This window comes from Ranitomeya variabilis, chromosome 6 (assembly GCF_051348905.1).
Source record: "Ranitomeya variabilis isolate aRanVar5 chromosome 6, aRanVar5.hap1, whole genome shotgun sequence".
Taxonomy (NCBI): Eukaryota; Metazoa; Chordata; class Amphibia; order Anura; family Dendrobatidae; genus Ranitomeya; species Ranitomeya variabilis.
The window spans coordinates 415,526,705-415,546,036 of record NC_135237.1 but is presented as its reverse complement, the minus strand read 5'-3'; the positions used below and the strand labels follow the sequence as shown (position 1 = coordinate 415,546,036).

General features: G+C 41.5%; 1 protein-coding gene across 2 annotated transcripts in view; it reads right to left on the bottom strand.

The window, feature by feature from the left end:
- MYOM1 (myomesin 1) overlaps nt 1–19,332 on the bottom strand; it is a 181,635-nt gene that overhangs the window by 59,946 nt on the left and 102,357 nt on the right. For both annotated transcript variants that reach the window (XM_077270304.1, XM_077270305.1), the window contains exons 20-26: nt 18,456–18,640; nt 17,083–17,197; nt 16,830–16,989; nt 16,432–16,538; nt 11,796–11,840; nt 10,679–10,815; nt 8,237–8,381 (exon numbers count right to left, since the gene is read on the bottom strand). In XM_077270304.1, coding sequence (XP_077126419.1) covers nt 8,237–8,381; nt 10,679–10,815; nt 11,796–11,840; nt 16,432–16,538; nt 16,830–16,989; nt 17,083–17,197; nt 18,456–18,640 — 894 coding nt within the window. The remainder of the gene's footprint in view (nt 1–8,236; nt 8,382–10,678; nt 10,816–11,795; nt 11,841–16,431; nt 16,539–16,829; nt 16,990–17,082; nt 17,198–18,455; nt 18,641–19,332) is intronic.

Genomic DNA, 19,332 nt, shown 5'->3' with positions numbered 1-19,332 from the left:
TAAACAGCAAATCGCGTTTTTTTTTTTTTTTGTTGCGACCGCCGGTAAACGGTTAATTACCGGCGATCGCAACTCGGGGGTCGGTAAAAACCCCCCGAATCATGTTCTCTGGGGTCTCGGCTACCCTCGGCAACCGAGACCCCAGAGAAAATCCGACTCTGGGGGGCGCTATTCACTTTTTCCACAGCGCCGTTAATTAACGGCGCTGTGGATTAAGTACCCTTAGCGGCCGCCGTTAAAAGGCGTATCGGCGGTCGTTAAGGGGTTAAATACTCCTACCTACTTTTTACTGACTTACTAAAGCACTTTTTTTGGTTTTGTAACCTCATTGAGCTTTGAACTTCATAGCCAGGTGTATGCAATCATGAGAAAAGCTACTTAAAGTGGCCACTTGCAAGTTGTTCTCCTGTTTGAATCTCCTCTGAAGAGTGGCATCATGGGCTCCTCAAAACAACTGTCAAATGATCTGAAAACAAGGATTATTCAACATAGTTGTTCAGGGGAAGGATACAAAAAGTTGTCTAAAAGATTTAACCTGACAATTTCCACTGTGAGGAACATAGTAAGGAAATGGGAGAACACAGGTACAGTTCTTGTTAAGGCCAGAAGTGGCAGGCCAAGAAAAACATCAGAAAGGCAGAAAAGAAGAATGGTGAGATCAGTCAAGGACAATCCTCAGACCACCTCCAGAGATCTGCAGCATCAACTTGCTGCAGATGGTGTCACTGTGCATCGGTCAACTATACAATGCACTTTGCACAAGGAGAAGCTGTATGGGAGAGTGATGCGAAAGAAGCCGTTTCTGCAAGCATGCCACAAACAGAGTCAGCTGAGATATGCAAAAGCACATTTGGAGAAGCCAATTTCTTTTTGGAAGAAGGTCCTGTGGACTGATGAAACCAAGATTGAGTTGTTTGGTCATACAAAAAGGCGTTATGCATGGCGGCAAAAAAACACAGCATTCCAAGAAAAACACTTGCTACCCACAAAATTTGGTGGAGGTTCCATCATGCTTTGGGGCTGTGTGGCCAATGCCGGCACCGGGAATCTTGTTAAAGTTGAGGGACGCATGGATTCCTCTTAGTATCAGCAGATTCTTGACAATTATGTTCATGAATCAGTGACAAAGTTGAAGTTACGCAGGGGATGGATTTTTCAGCAAGACAATGATCCAAAACACCGCTCCAAATCTACTCAGGTATTCATGCAGAGGAACAATTACACTGTTCTGGAATGGCCATCCCAGTCCCCAGACCTGAATATTATTGAACATCTGTGGGATCATTTGAAGAGGGCTGTCCATGCTCGGCGACCATCAAACTTAACTGAACAGGAATTGTTTTGTAAAGAGGAATGGTCAAAAATACCTTCATCCAGGATCCAGGAACTCATTAAAAGCTACAGGAAGCGACTAGAGGCTGTTATTTTTGCAAAAGGAGGATCTACTAAATATTAATGTCACTTTTCTGGTGAGGTGCCCATACTTATGCACCTGTCAAATTTTGTTTGAATGCAGATTGCACATTTTCTGTTAGTACAATAAAGCTCATTTCAAGGCAGAAACATTACTGTGTCCAACAGTTATTAGATATATGAAACTGAAATAGCTGTTGCAAAAAAAAACAATTTTTGTAAAGCACTAAGCTTAAGATTAATAGGGGTGCCCAAACTTTTTCATACAACTGTATGTATATATATATATATATATATATATATATATATATATATATATATATATATATATACTGTGTATATATATATATATATATACATATTATGTACAGTGAAGAAAATAGTTATTTGATCCCTTGCTGATCTTTGACTGACAAGTGATGAACGAGGCCGCTGCTCCTTCCACTACTAGGCTGTTTATTGGGGAACTCACAGTGAGCATATTCTATATACACCTCCGATTACAACGCATGGAATACATATATACTGTATATATATATATATATATATATATATATATATATATATATATATATATATATATATCTACTATATAATTGTCTAAGGGTCACTTCCATCTTTCTGTCTGTCCTTCTGTCTGTCACGGATATTAATTGGTCGCGTCCTCCGTCTGTCATGGAATCCAAGTCGCTGATTGGTCGTGACAAAACGCTCACGACCATTGCCACGACCAATCAGTGATGCGCACAGTCCGGAAGAAAATGGCCACTCCTTACTCCCCGCACTCACTGCCCGGCGCCCGCATACACCCCTCCGGTCACCGCTCACACAGGGTTAATGCCGGCAGTAACGGACCGCGTTATGCCGCGGGTAACGCACTCCGTTACCGCTGCTATTAACTCTGTGTGACCAAGTTTTTTACTATTGACGCAGCCTATGCAGCGTCAATAGTAAAAACATCTAATGTTAAAAATAATATAAAAAATGATTATATACTCACCTACGCCGCCTTTCCCGCTCCTCGCGATGCAAGCGGCACGTTCCGGTGGCAAGGATGGTGTGGCAGAAGGACCTGCCATGACATCACGGTCATGTGACCGCGACATCATCACAAGTCCTGCACACCTGCGCGGAAAGGACCTGCCGTGACGTCACGGTCACGTGACCGCGACGTCATCACACCCTGAGACCGGAAGCTGCCGCCTGCACCCCACACAGGTGACAGAGCTACAACGCGCCTGCGGAAGGTGAGTATATGTTTATTTTTTATTTTTTTAACCTGTGTCATACGTGGCTGGGCAATATACTACGTAGCTGGGCAATATACTACATGGGCTGTGCAATATACTACGTGGCTCTGTGCTGTATACTACGTCACTGGGCAATATACTATGTCACTGGGCAATATACTATGTGGCTCTGTGCTGTATACTACGTCACTGGGCAATATACTATGTCACTGGGCAATATACTATGTGGCTCTGTGCTGTATACTACGTCATTGGGCAATATACAATGTAACTGGGCAATATACTACGTCACTGGGCAATATACAATGTAACTGGGCAATATACTACGTAACTGGGCAATATACTACGTGGCTGGACAATATACTACGTGGACATACATATTCTAGAATACCCGATGCGTTAGAATCGGGCCACCATCTAGTATATACATATATGTACAGTGAAGAAAATAATTATTTGATCCCTTGCTTATCTTTTAAGTTTGCCCATTGACAAAGACATGAACAGTCTATAATTTTATGGGTAGATTAATTTAAACATTTAGAGAAAGAATATCAAAAATAAAATCCAGAAAATCACATTGTATAACTTATATAACTTTATTTGCATTTGATATGATTTGATAAGTATTTGATCCCCTACCAACCATTAAGAGTTTTGGCTTCTATAGACCAGTTAGAAGCTTCTAAACAACACGTTACCTGCATTAAAGACATAATCGCCTTTATAAAAGACTCCTGTCCACAGACTAATTCAGTCGGACTTTAACCTCTACAACATAGGCAAGACCAAAGAGCTTTCTAAGGATGTCAGGGACAAGATCATAGACCTGACTGTTCAAGTCTTTGCCAGTGGGCAAACTTACAAAATTAGCAAGGAGTCAAATAAATATTTCCTTCACTGTATATCAAATGTTGGTGCACATATCGCTGGCGTATGATGTCAGTGCCATGCACCGTGCCGTCTACGCCGCATATGTATCAGGTAGAGGATGCCAGAGGACTGCAGACAGGTAGCAAGACTTTTTTTTATTTTGTTACAGAAAAACGGCAATATGGGAGACACATGGGGACCAGGATGGGAGCCATATGGAGACCAGAATGGGGAACATATGGGTACCAGGATGCAGAATATATGGGGACAAGGATGGAAGACATATGGGGACCAGGATGGGGACATGTGTACCAGGATAGGGGACATAAGGAGACCAGGATGGGTGAAATTATTATATAAAGACGCCCAGGATGAGGGACATTACAGGAATGGTCCAAAATGGGGACATTGTTACAGGAAGGGGCCAGTGATGGAGAACATTATTACAGGACATGGCCACAACAGAGGACATAGGGAGGATAGGGGAAATTATTATATAAATGGGTCAGGATGGGGGACATTATTAAATAAAGAGGACCAGTATGAGGGACAATACAGGAAGGGGTCCAGGATGGAGGGCATTATGTACCAATAATGCCCTCCATCTTGGGGGCCAGAATGAGGAACATAGATTATTAGTTTACGGTAACAAGTCAGGGACATAATTACTATAGGGGCCAATTACGGGATATTATTACTGATGTAATATATTTTATTTTAGAGGATACTCTTTCAATAAGGGGAAAAAGGGAAGTCATGTTACTGTGCACTATTTTGCTATTTTTCATCATATGGTGCAGTGTAGAAATCATTGAAACAGTGAGGAATGTGCTCTAGAAACCATCAGCTGTAGATGTTTGTGTGTTACTTTCTGCATAGACAAGTTCTGATTGAAAGAAGTGATAGCGGTCTGCACCAGATGAAAAAGAAAAGCGAGGATGAATTACTTCAACCAGAGATGTCACCAGTGATCACATTATTACCTGTACACTTACACTATATACTATATAATATATAAAGAGCTCCTTTAAAAATGTGTAAAAAAACACATTTAATACTGTACACCATACTAATAAGTGAACGACAGTGTGACTGGAAAAAAGTGTACTTGACAGGAGGCAATGAGACAATAAATGAAGCTATAGGTAAAGTAAGAAGGGTAAAGCACTTTTACTTTAAAGGGAAGGTGCCACCAGATTTATTGTAGTCTGTTTTTTTGTGAAATTAAGCTTAAAATAATAATTAAAATGTATTAATGCAATGTTTGTGTGGCGCCCCAGGGTCTTGGTCGTCACTGTCACATCGCTTTCCTCACTGGGAGAGTGATGTTATGCTTGGAAGCGATGAAGGATATCTCTTTATCAGGTAATCACAATGCACACAGCATGTTCACACTCCAGGCCACAAGGGGGAGCTTTTGATCCTATTCCTAGGTGACTCCCCTATATATTGTGGTTTGGAGGGAAAGGGAGTCAGATAGTGCCAGAGAGCAGACTGGAGCAGTCTGAGGCAGGACGAACGTATAAGGAGCCGTGTAGCCAGAGTTGCTACAGCTCCTAAAGAAAGAGAATTAAGAAGGAAAGGACAGCTTGTGGAAAGTGTGCAGGAGAGCAAATCACACGAGAGGGATATCAGGGGAGACCAGCTGCGAATGAGCTGCCTCTCTCTGAAGCGCAGATAACCGGTAGCCGGACCACCGAGGTTGTAAGGGACTCTACGACTTACAGCAGAGACCGGCAAGACAGCTGAACTGCAAGTTACCTGTCCGCCACACACACCTGAAGACACAGTAACACATAGAGCCCCGGGCATGATAGAGTCCATGTAAAAAGGCTCAAGTTACCTGTCATACAGGTATTGTTCTATCCTATATGGCGGACAAAGAAGAACTGTGAGGACCTTATCTGAAGCCATAGGCAGTAAGGGACTACAACACCACCACGCTAGAGGAAGACTTTTAACTCTACCTGGTAAAGGGGACTCTGGATTCGCTTCCAAGCTGGCCGGACTCTGCCTGCCCTGTGATCTGGTACCCTGGACTGTGGCTGCCTGAAGACTTCAGTGAACCAGGTAAAGAGACTGCACCCCTGTGTCCTCGTTCTTTACTGCGTCATTCACCATCTTCCATCTACACACCAGGTATACTTCACCTGTGGGAAGTTATACCATCTAGCTGCCATATCATCACCCCAGAGGACCCCTTAAAGCAGCATCGGTCCCCACTGACCGAATACCACAGGTGGCGTCACGAACATAAACTTTATTCAATTATCCCTTTTACATGGGCGCCCAGGGCCACGGACCGGGTCGCCACCGTGACATCCCCCTGTGAACACCGGACCTGGTACCGGGTACCCCACGGCCCTGGTGGGCGACTCATTGGCACTGTTTGCAAACATTTCTATATAAAAATATATATTTTTGTACAAATATATATAATTACCACTAGGGAGAGCATTTTCCGTTTTAGACCTCAAGCAGCTATAGTAAGAATTACCAGCTTTACTGTTAGCTGGAAAATTGGGGAAGTAACTGCTGACATCACCATTTCCCTCCCCTTTTGGGTGTTCTAGTATCCCTGGGACAGAATGAAGAGTAGCATCACTGGGCAGCGCCATTTTGTGGGTGACTGCCGTGTGATCTGCTATCACCAGTAGTTACTGTCTCTCTCTCTCTCATAAGTCTTCAGATGTCTCTCTCACCCAGACTACATGTATCTCACCCCCCTCCACAAGTTCACTGCAGACCCACTGCTCCTTATCTTTACTGAAGGATGAGTCACAGCTCTTGCTGACAGCTCCTGCTGGGATAATGCTGATCATACACTGTTCCTCCTTGATGTCTTTGCAGTCTCTGATGAGCTTTTCTCCTGCATTTTACCCCTGTCAATCTATGATCTGTTCTGCTGTAAGCAGTGCTGCTTACCGTATATACTCGTGTATAAGCCAAGATTTTCAGCACATTTTTTGTGCTGAAAATGCCCCTCTCGGCTTATACACGAGTCACACGAGGAGGGGTGGGGGAGCAGAAGACATCATACTCACCCTCCTGGTGTCATCACTGCATATCAGTCCCTGCATCTCAGGCGCCGGGATCTCTCTTCCTTCCTATGCAGAGTGGTCACGTGGTACCGCTCATCATAGTAATGAATATGCATGCATCTCCACTCTCATAGGCGTGGAGCGCATATTCATTGCTTTAATGAGTGGTATCACTGACTGCTTTGCACAGGAAGGAAGACAGGAAGAGAGATGCCAGCGCTTGAGATGCAGGGACTGATATGCAGCGCCAGGAGGGTGAGTAGGACTGGGGGAAGGTGATCCATGCGATATTCGCCTGTCCCCGTTCCACCGCCACGCTGTGCCTTCCGGGTCCTCTAGCTGTGACATTCAGGCCAGAGGGCACGATGACGTGGTTAGTGCACACCCTCTGCCTGAGCAGTCATTGCAGAGAGCCGGCGATGCTGAGGAGCAGTGGGCAGCGATGAGAGGTTAGTTTTTTTTTTTTTATCGCAGCAGCAGCATTATATGGGGCATATTTTATTATTGAGCATCTTATGGGGCCATCATTAACCTTTGTGTGGCATTAAATGGGGCATATTTTTGTATGGAGCATCTTATGGGGCATCATTAACCTTTGTGCAGCATTATATGGTGCATATTTTAATATGGAGCATTTTATGGGCCATCATTAACCTTTGTGCAGCATTATATGGGGCAAATTTAATATGGAGCATCTTAAGGGGCCATCATTAACCTTTGTGCAGCATTATATGGGGCATATTTTAATATGGAGCATCTTATGGGGCCATCATAAACTTTATGGAGCATTATATGGGGCATATTTTAATATGGAGCATTTTATGGGCCATCATTAACCTTTGTGCAGCATTATATGGGGCGTATTTTGTATGGAGCATCTTATGGGGCTCCTGATTCAACATGGATATTTAAAAACACTTAACCTACTGATGTCTCAATTAATTTTACTTTTATTGGAATCTATTTTTATTTTTGAAATTTATCAGTAGCTGCTGCATTTCCCACCCTAGGCTCATACTCGAGTCATTAAGTTTTCCTAGCTTTTTTGTGGCAAAATTAGGGGGGTCGGCTTATACTCGAGTATATATGGTATGTTAGCGGATCCTAATGACAGGAGACGAAAATCGAGCACAGCTGACAGCCGAGGGCTCCGTGAATATGGCAGCAGAACACTTCCACTACTGTGAATTGTGCAGCCCACAGAGGCATGCCCAGTTCACAGCAGTGACAGTTCTATTACAATAGATAGGGTCTGCATCTGTCTGTTATCTCCTGTTTCAAATGCAATCAAAACTTGGTTATAACAGCATGTTATGCTACATTACATTGATTTATTAATGATCTACAAACACGGTACCTTCCCTTTAAGCTGCCCTTGCATTTGTGGTTGAGAAAAGTATGCATGAAAATGGGAGTGGCTAATAAAATAGGTGGGCTTTTAATGGGTGCAATTTCCTAACACAAACAGGGAACCTGTTAAAAAATTGAACCCCACTCCCGGTTGACATTGAGCATATACAGAGCTGCTGTCACCTGCATTTTTATAGTGGAAATTAAGTGCTGACCATTATTTTGGAATCACACATCAAATATATATCCTAATCACACACCTTCATCAGGATAGGACTAGAGCATATTACAGTCATGCACCAAGCTTACCTTCGCCAATAAGCACCAGGCTAGATTGGTTTGTTGCCTTTCCATCCTGTATCTGGAAGGTAAAGGTCCCTTCATCCTCATCCTCAAGTTTCTCCATAGTCATCTCCACAATTCCAGTCTTACTATCCAAATTCATCTTATATTTCTTTGAAAAGAACATAGGACTTAATGTTATGCTGCTGTAAAACATTCCTGTAGACATATATCCATATGCTAAGGTAAGAGCCAGATACATCACTAATATTTAACATTAAAGTTAGGAGAAAGCAGAATCCCTATCTCTTCACTGTGAGCACAATTATTAGACAAGTGAGTATTTTGACCATATCATCATTTTTATGCAGATTTTCCAACTCCGAGCTGTGTAAACATGAATGTTTTTGGATGAAGCAGATCAGATTATGTGTATTTGGGTAATGAGGTCGCTGAGGCCTAAAGACACAACACACGTTATCAAGATGTGCAGAATTATTAGGCAGCTTGTTTTCCTAGCACAATTGGGTACTACAGTACAAGCTAATTCTACAAAAAAATCACTGCTAATTTTCTACTTATATAGCCATCAATTAAAATATAGCCTTTAGTTCACTAGTAAAAAATATACATACCATATATACTTGAGTATAAGCCGAGATTTTCAGCCCATTTTTGGGGGTTGAAAGTCCCCCTCTCGGCTTATACTCGAGTCATACCCAGGGGTCCGCAGGAGAGGGGGAGCGGGGGCTGTCTAATTATACTCACCTGCTCCTGGCGCGGTCCCTGCAGGTCCCTGGTTCCCCGGCGCCCCAGCTTCTTCCTGTACTGATGGGGCCATAATCAAGGTTTGTGTAGCAATATATGGGGCAAATACTTTATGGAGCATCTTATGGGGCCATAATCAACATTTGTGCAGCATTATATTGGGCAAATGTGTCTATGGAGCATCTTATGGGGCCATTATTAACCTTTATGCAGGATTATATGGGGCATATTTTAATATGGAGCATCTTATGGGGCCATCATAAACTTTATGGAGCATTATATGGGGCTCCTGATTCAATATGGATATTCAAAAACAATTAACCTACTGATGTCTCAATTAATTTTACTGTTATTGGTAACTATTTTTACTTTTGACATTTACCGGTAGCTGCTGCATTTCCCACCCTAGGCTTATACTCAAGTCATTACGTTTTCCCAGTTTTTTGTGGCAAAATTAGGGGGATTGGGTTATACTCGGGTCGGCTTATACTTGAGTATATACGGTATATGTATTTTGCTGGGACCGTTCTATATGTTATTGTCTGTTTGGTGGTTTAATAAAGTATAACCACACTGGTTTACCCTCATTCTGTGTTGTCTGAGTAGTATTATGTCCATGGAAAAAGGAGACCGGGCGTTGGGATGAGCCCTTGTCCATGCAGTCTTGTGGCCAGCGGACGAGATCACACACTGACTCCCTGTGTCTCCAAACTTGGATTCAAGGAAATTGAAAAGGAAGAGGCTTTTTAACACTAATGACAAAGCAAAATTGTTGTGTCTTTGGGGATAGATGAGGATGAATTGGCTGATGGATGAAGGCTTCAGACCGTTGGGTGATGACCCTTTTAGAGATTTGAAGCGAAAGAGTATAAAAATGCCCCCAAGTTCTGAAAACACCAGTATAGACATTTTCACTAGACTTGTCATGATTGAGATCAAGAAACTAGAGACACAGACAAAGAGGAGGCATTCTAATTTGCTTCCAATGGAAAGAAATGCATTGGAAGCATTATCGGAGAATGACAGTTTGATATTCAAGGCATCGGACAAGGGAGTGAACCTAGTCATCATGGATCATGCTAATTCTAAAGAGATGTGCCATAGGATATTGAAGGATAAACATACCCATGGTGTCACTTTCTCTATGACTGCAGACCTGCAATTCCTCACATTGCGTATACTGCAAGCTGTGAGGATTCCCCGGTGCAGGGAACAGCAGGTGCGTGGCCGCAAGTATGCGATTTGGTAGCATATGGTCACATGTCGACTAAACATGCGCAACCTCGCTCAATGAAAGTGTATTGAGTGAGGCTAGACTGGACTAGACTGAATGTGGAAGTAAGTATGGACATCGCCCACTCCCTGTGCTGGAGAATCCTGACAGCGTGCAATGTGCACGATGTGAAGATTCACAAGTCTGTAGTCACATAGAATGACAGCATGCATATAACCTAGGGCCGGTCAGACATCCCCTTTAACCTTTTGGATTGACCAACAGCACTGTAGTTGTTCAGTAGTCAAATTAGTCATCAAAAATACAAATTGTCTAATAATTGTGCACACAGTGTATTATATGCTCTTGCTAGTATTGAATTCTTTTTTTTTTCCTTTCAGAAAAAAGTCAACATAAAAAATGATACTAGCTGGCATTCCTTACTTTTCAGCTCAGACAATGCTATGACATCTTCTGACTTAGCTTACCTCACCATGTTTAATTTCCTTATCATTAAACACATAGTTGGCTTTAGCACTACCAGAGAGTTTCTCGGCTTGCATCCAAAAGCGAACTTGTCCCTTTTCTCGGATCTCTACAGCCAGGCCAGATGTCACTGGAACAACTATAAAAGAAGAATTTAAAACCACCGTTAGGGTTCAGATCACCATTAGACTGGAGTTTCATTGGCCTTATGATTCTACTCTTCTGTACACAGCAAGAGCACTTTCAATTTTATTGTAATCCTTGACATTATTATGGTGTGAAAAATAAGAAAAGGACTCTAATTATTGGTTCTAAAAGCCCATACACAATACACGAATGTCTGTAAAAATTGCCAATTTCGGCAGCACCAAACTACCATCTGATTTGTACAGGAGCCTCCTGACTACCTTGACAGATGATGTCAGAAAGATATGGATTGGATAGTTGAAACATAAATGCCCAATACATTAGATTTCTGTGGAAATAAACAAGGAAGACAGCAATTCCCTATAGAGAACATAAACTCATCTTCTGCTGTCCTTGTTGGGGCAGCCTTTACTCTGTTGATGGACTGGAAGAATAAAGGATAAAAGGTAACAATTTTGTGTAAGCAATCAAAAAAAAAAAAAAAAAAAAAAAAGAAGTTCAAAAGGATCTAAAATAACAAAAGAAACCATACTTATATTATACATTGCTTCCTCTGGTTCCAAAACTTCCCAAATTCCCCACTGGTCTCAACTTCTAGTTCTAGTGATGAAGTTACCAAGACAGACATGTGACTACTGCAAGCAATCACTGGCTATAGCAGGCTACCTCTGCAGGAGACCCCGGAAGCAGCGAAATGGGACCAAAAAAGAATCGTCAAGGTGTGTACAGCTTCTTTGGAACATTCAAAACTGTTTTTAAAATTATTGTGCCGGGCTGAAGAATCCTTTTAACAACCTAAAAACTTCACAATAAAAAATGATCTAAAAGCTATAATAAATGTATATAGGGGTTTATGTATACCAAAGCAAAAAATGACTCTTAACATGCTTGCAATATATGTTAGAAAACTGGATACAAATACAGAGAATGACATAGTGTTATGTTTTTCACTGCTATGCATAGTATATTTACCTGGGAATTTGTTGTCATGGCTGAGCTGTAGCAGGCGCTTCAATTCTGCAAGTACAATAAGTTTTATATGACTTCAGTTAGTAAATAGACAGCGATCAATATGTAGTGTCTGACCTAACACTGTACACAAAGAGTTGTCATGGTCATGGTCATGTGACAGTAAAGATCACTCTCTTTTGAATTAATAAATATCCAAACTATCTTTACCCTAATGGCTACATGAAGCTAACCTCATTGTCTTTATCCTAAAGGGGTGTCTTGTTTAGAAAAGAAACTATAAAGTATGTCCCTCTCTCTCGGCAACCCATTGATTTCAATTTCAACAGTGTAAAGCTCTTTATCCCCTGTGGTGGCGATACATACATGTGCTTCCAGAATCCCCCACAGTTTACAGCTGATTGTTGGGGTCCCATTAGCAGGACACCATTACAGTGGGAAAAAAACATTGGAGAGAGTAGCTCCCGTACATATTGTCAGAATCTACTATATAATCGTCTAATTCTGTCTGTCTGTAACGGAAATCCCACGTCGCTGATTGGTCGCCACATAGTTCACTCACATTTACTGAACAAGTTCTGTCAGTCACAGTGTGATGTAGTTCAGTCACGTTTACTGGACAAGTTCTGTCAGTCACAGTGCCACATAGTTCACTCACGTTTACTGAACAAGTTCTGTCAGTCACAGTGTGATGTAGTTCAGTCACATTTACTGGACAAGTTCTGTCAGTCACAGTGTGATGTAGTTCAGTCACATTTACTGAACAAATTCTGTCAGTCACAGTGCCACATAGTTCACTCACGTTTACTGAACAAGTTCTGTCAGTCACAGTGTGATGTAGTTCAGTCACATTTACTGGACAAGTTCTGTCAGTCAGTGTGATGTAGTTCAGTCACATTTACTGGACAAGTTCTGTCAGTCACAGTGCCACGCAGTTCAGTCACATTTACTGAACAAGTTCTGTCAGTCACAGTGCCACATAGTTCACTCACGTTTATTGAACAAGTTCTGTCAGTCACAGTGTGATGCAGTTCAGTCACATTTACTGAACAAGTTCTGTCAGTCACAGTGTGATGTAGTTCACTCACATTTACTGAACAAGTTCTGTCAGTCACAGTGTGATGTAGTTCAGTCACATTTACTGGACAAGTTCTGTCAGTCACAGTGTGATGTAGTTCAGTCACATTTACTGGACAAGTTCTGTCAGTCACAGTGCCACGTAGTTCACTCACGTATACTGAACAAGTTCTGTCAGTCACAGTGCCACGTAGTTCACTCACGTATACTGAACAAGTTCTGTCAGTCACAGTGCCACGCAGTTCAGTCACGTTTACTAAACAAGTTCTGTCAGTCACAGTGGCACATAGTTCACTCACGTTTACTGAATAAGTTCTGTCAGTCACAGTGCCACGTAGTTCACTCACGTTTACTGGACAAGTTCTGTCAGTCACAGTGGAACATAGTTCACTCACGTTTACTGAACACGTTCAGTCAGTCACAGTGCCACATAGTTCACTCACGTTTACTGAACACATTCAGTCAGTCAATGTGGTGTACAAAAATATTTTGCGTTGAACAAATATATTACAGTGTTGATGTACTTCTTTCGCCGGAGAGTTATTTAAATACAGTTAGATATTCATGTAATGGTTTATATATTTTGATGATCTGTTTAATAATTTCGTTCAGTTGTATTAAGTTCTATGAGCAATAAAATTTAATGACAATGTATATATTTTACCCGGAAAATCCTGTGTATTCATTGCATTATTCTTAAATCTTCATAAATAAACTACCGTATATACTCGAGTATAAGCCGAGATTTTCAGCCCATTTTGTTGGGCTGAAAGTCCCCCTCTCGGCTTATACTCGAGTCATACCCAGGGGTCGGCAGGGGAGGGGGAGCAGGGGCTGTCTAATTATACTCACCTGCTCCTGGCGCGGTCCCTGCACATCTTTTCCACGGCGCCGGCAGCTTCTTCCTGTACTGAGCGGTCACATGGTACCGTTCCAACATAAAAGAAAAAGTGAAATGGACGGCACAAGAGGAATACAGACTCTTGCCCTGGACCCGTCGAAGCACACACCGTGCGAAACGGCCGTCGTCCCATTCTCCACTACCGCACCCTCTTGTGAACCTGATGTCCTAACATGGATGTATAAACTTGCATAAGTTATATCCAATAAAGAGCACGAATACACAGCAAAAGAAGGGTGAGTGCCGCATATTTTCTTCTTTTTGATGGTCACATGGTACCGCTCATTATAGTAATGAATATGCGGCTCCACCTCCCATAGGGGTGGAGCCGCATATTCATTACTGTAATGAGTGGTAACGGTGACCGCTCAGTACAGGAAGAAGCTGCAGTGCCGGGGAAGCAGGGACTGCACAGCGCCAGGAGCAGGTGAGTATACGGGGAGGGGAGCACAGCGCTGCGCGATATTCACCTGCTCCCCATTCCCGCGCCACTCTGTCTTCAGCATCTTCTGCAGTGACACTCAGGTCAGAGGGCGCGGTGACGTGGTTAGTGCACGCCCTCTGCCTGAACATCAGTGCAGAAGATGCTGAAGATGGAGCGGCGCCGGAACAAGGAGCAGGTGAATATTGAAAGTGCCGGGGGCCTGAGCGACGGAGAGGTGAGTATGTGATTTTTTTTTTTTATCACAGCAACAGCAAATGGGGCAAGTGTCTGTATGGAGCATCATATGGAGCCATAACGTTTGTTCAGCACTATATGGGGCAAATGTCTGTATGGAGCATCTTATGGGGCCATAATCAACGTTTGTGCAGCATTATATGGGGCAAGTGTCTGTATGGAGCATCTTATGGGGCCATAATCAATGTTGTGCAGCATTATATGGGGCAAGTGTCTGTATGGGGCCATAATAAACGTTTGTGCAGCACTATATGGGGCAAGTATCTGTATGGAGCATCTTATGGGGCCATAATCAACGTTTGTGCAGCATTATATGGGGCAAGTGTCTGTATGGAGCATCTTATGGGGCCATAATTAACGTTTGTGCAGCACTATATGGGGCAAGTGTCTGTATGGAGTATCTTATGGGGCCATAATTAACGTTTGTGCAGCATTGTATGGGGCAAATGTCTGTATGGAGTATCTTATGGGGCCATAACGTTTGTGCAGCACTATATGGGGCAAATATCTTTATGGAGCATCTTATGGGGCCATAATTAACGTTTGTGCAGCATTATATTGGGCAAATGTGTCTATGGAGCATCTTATGGGGCCATTATTAATCTTTATGCAGGATTATATGGGGCATATTTTAATATGGAGCATCTTATGGGGCCATCATAAACTTTATGGGGCATTATATGGGGCTCCTGATTCAATATGGATATTCAAAAACACTTTACCTACTGATGTCTAAATTAATTTTACTTTTATTGGTATCTATTTTTACTTTTGACATTTACCGGTAGCTGCTGCATTTCCCACCCTAGGCTTATACTCGAGTCATTAAGTTTTCCCAGTTTTTTGTGGCAAAATTAGGGGGTCGGCTTATACTCGAGTATATACGGTACATACATATTCTAGAATACCCAATGCGTTAGAATCAGGCCACCATCTAGTATTTTATAAATGGCTAATGGGGTTATGTATGTATATATGCTACATCCTGACAGATGTGGAAACCTCCTCTATAGGTACATTTTTTTATTTCATGATAAATGTTGCCCATAACAAGAGTATGTATATACATATATATATTGTGAGGCAGTGACCGGGGTCATATACAAGGATCGCTATGTGTACCCCAGAATGCGCAAAGAAGCATAGTGAAGCCACGGGAGTGCATTGTAGTCACAGGCATAGCTGTGATTGCAATGCAGAATTAAAGTGTATGTTAGTCTTGGGTAAGCTATTTGTCCAAGGCAGATTTAGGAAAACCTGTCATGGGCTTTTAATTTTGAAACAGACTACAGGAAGGTAGTGGAGCAGTCCATATCCTCCCCAGGCCCGGGTTTTCCATGTGGCCTGCGGCCACAAGTTCATTGGTAAAAACCCCTGCAGGAGAGTGTTGGGTGTGTCAGTTTGTTTTTTGCAAGCATTCAGAACTCCAGCTGTATGAAGCAACACAGAACCTAGGGGGAGCCAAAAAACCTGGCACCCCTTAGCGTACACGTCGGTGCAGTCACCCACGGTAACAGGTCCCTGTTACGAACTATCCTGTTTTCCGGCTGTGACCTAGAGGATCCTATTTACTTCTGTTGTGAGTATGCTGACCTTTAAAAGAGACTTTGCTTTTGAACTTTTCCTGGGTCACTGCCTCTCTGTCACACTGCACCAATGCTGCTGCACTACAATATAAATATATATATATGTATATATATATATATATATATATATATATATATATATATATATATATATATATATATATACTGTATATATATATATGTATGTATATATATATGTAAAGATCTTGAAAATTAAACAGAATTCCCATTTCCCGTGCGTGATGTGAAAGGTTGCATAATTTTTCATTGTAGCCATTAAGCTACATTTAGAGAGAGCAGCTCTTTTTGCAAATTAAATACAAACTTCAAAAATACATCGGTTATATTGTAGAAAAATGACAACTACATTATATGTATACCGTATGTTTTATTTACCTTCCTCATCTATTGTATAACTTGATGAAATACCATCGGTCTCAGTAACAACACAGGAATAAATGCCAATATCTTCCTCCGAAGGGTCCTTGAATGAGATCTTTGTCCTAGGAGATTTTGGAATAAGTTTAATCCATAAACATAATCAATGTTTTAAAACTGATTTTCTAACATATCTATTCTGGGAGTCAAACCATTTTAGTATATTCACTCACTTCCTTTATGGCAAAGTGCTCTATGCTAGTAAGAGAGGTTTTTTCCTTCCGTTTTTACTCTCATTACTTACGCAACTTTATGCTTGCATCTGTCATTTACATCACTGACCAATATGGCCAGAAGAGAAGTGGTGCTCAGCATATGATATGTAGTGATCGTGGTCTGAATGCACTACTGCTCACCTGCCACCTTTGGTCTCGATATCCACCCTAGAAGAATCATCACCTATTGCTTCATAATTCTTGGACCACACAAATTTGGAGTCAGGCGTAAGCTGGTCACACTCAAAGTTCAATGAAATGACTCCATTATCATCCACCTCAACATGCACCTCCTTGGTACCTAAAAAGTCAGATAAGATAGCATAAGTTGACATTGGCTGAGTTGTTCTACATGATTAATACTTTGAATTTTTGTAAACATCTTTATAATAACCTGGTTTAGTTTGAGCAAGGATTGGATCTGTCACATCAGATATCTTTCCTACTCCAGCCTGGTTCACAGCTCTTACCCTCAGCACATACTGAACACCTTCTTTCAAGTTTTGGATCTGAAAGATAAGTATTTGTTTTCATTAAAGGGAATCTGACAGCTGGTTTTTGCCATGTAATCTGAGAGCATCATGATGTAGGGGCAGATACCCTGATTCCAACTATGTGTCACTTATGGACCTGCTTGGTGTAGCTTTGATAGAATCCCTGTTTTCCCTACTTTAGATAGCAAGGAACACCACTGATCGGCAGGTTCTTGTGTCCCCTACGTATTGTCAATTAGCTGCCAATCAGTGGTGGGTTATACAGACTAGCTGGATTGACCTGCACGTGAGACCTAGTCCTGTGGTGATAATCTCCTGCTGATAGAACACTGATAATACAATCAATACAAACTACAGCACAGTATCCTCAACTGGTTTTGTTCTCGCTTGATTCAAATCGACTTTCCCTAAAATTAAATATCTCGCAATTCATCTATTTGCTGTAACAAAAATACTTATAGCTTCTAAGTGGAAATCAATAGATGTTCCCTCCATTTCAGAAATAATGAAAAGCATGTCTACCCATAATTCTTTTGAACATTCTTATGTTCTAAGAAAGAATTCTTTAAAAAAATACTATTCCACATGGTCATCTTGGAACCTATTTCTTTCCTCAAGGTGGAATGCCTCCTTTTAGGTTAAAAGCTTTATTATTTGCCAAGAAAAATTACATTTTTAATTAAGCAAATTGAAAATTGTATTATTATAAATATTGTTTCAATAAGGATGATCTTTTCCCCTGTCCCTACTCTCCACGTTAATCTGATCCAACCTTCTCCTATGCCCTTTTCTTTCCTTCCCCTTACCCTCTACCTTTCCTAACTTTTCCTTCCACATTCTTTTCCTCTTGCATTAACCTTTTTTTTCTCTGTTGATTCTTCTTTGAATATATCTTCTCGCTTACTTGTTTAATAGAACAAGTTTTACATCACTATGTTATGTTTTATTACTCACCGTATTGTCTATAACTATAATCCCCTTCCCATAAATTGTTAAAAAATCCCCCAAATAAAAAGAATATTGTTAAAACTACAGCACACAGCCGAGTAAGTGACACATCACTGGAATCAGGCTCTCTGACCCTACATTATGCTGCTCTCAGATTAAATAGCTGTCAGATTCCCTTTAAAAGTCAAGAGTTTCACTTTTATTGTGCGTCAAAATAAAAATGAGAAATCTACCGACCGTCCATATCTATCTATAAGTAGCAGTAATACATGCAAGCGGCAAAAAATAGAGCTGTAAGGTGTACATAAAAATCTTAAACACATACCTTAATGTATGTATTTGAAGTTGGCTTCTCATTCACACCTTTCCAGGTTTCTTCTGGGGCGTTTGCTTCCTTAATATCCACATAAAAGCCAGTCACTGGAGTACGACCAGTATACACTGGGGTCTTCCACAACAGAACCATAGAGCTACTCCTGACTTCAGAGAGGGTGAGCTCATGTGGTGGTCCTGTGGGCAACAAAAATAAACAGGGTGAACAATATTATATCGTCTTGTGCTGTCTGAAGATTTCAGATGATCGCCTGTCCACAGGATACATTACAGACACCTGGGCGCTGGGGGTCTCACCACTGTGAACCCCACTATTCACCAAAACGTAGGTGCTGATTTCTCCACCTGAATGAAACAGTGATGAAGTCAGATAAGTCCGTCTCATAGACTGACATGTGAAATTCTGGCTCAGTAGGGGTCCAAGAAGTGGGACCCACAGTTACCAGACTGTAATCGCCTGCCCTGTGGACTGTAATCGCCTACCCTGTGGACAGGTTGTAAGTTGCAACCCTTGACCACCCGTCTTAGTGTTACAGGAAACCTCCATACAACAATAAGTATTTATTTTGGGATATAATTAAGAGAGTGATCAGACCATCTGATGGGCCGCACACCATCCTTTACCAACTAAACACACACTCGTTAACAAGCATATTTACCCTATAGAACTCTGCTTGGCTTTATTACATTTTTATTGGATTTATCAATGTAACCAGCTATTTCATATATTCTTATGAATAATATGACTTACGATCTCAAAATCTAGATTTCAGGCTCTGAAAAATGTCCTTAGACATGAAGTTTTATATTTTAGTGCTCTTACCATTCATAAGCTTTACCGCAAATATATTTCTAGGCATTTTTTTTTA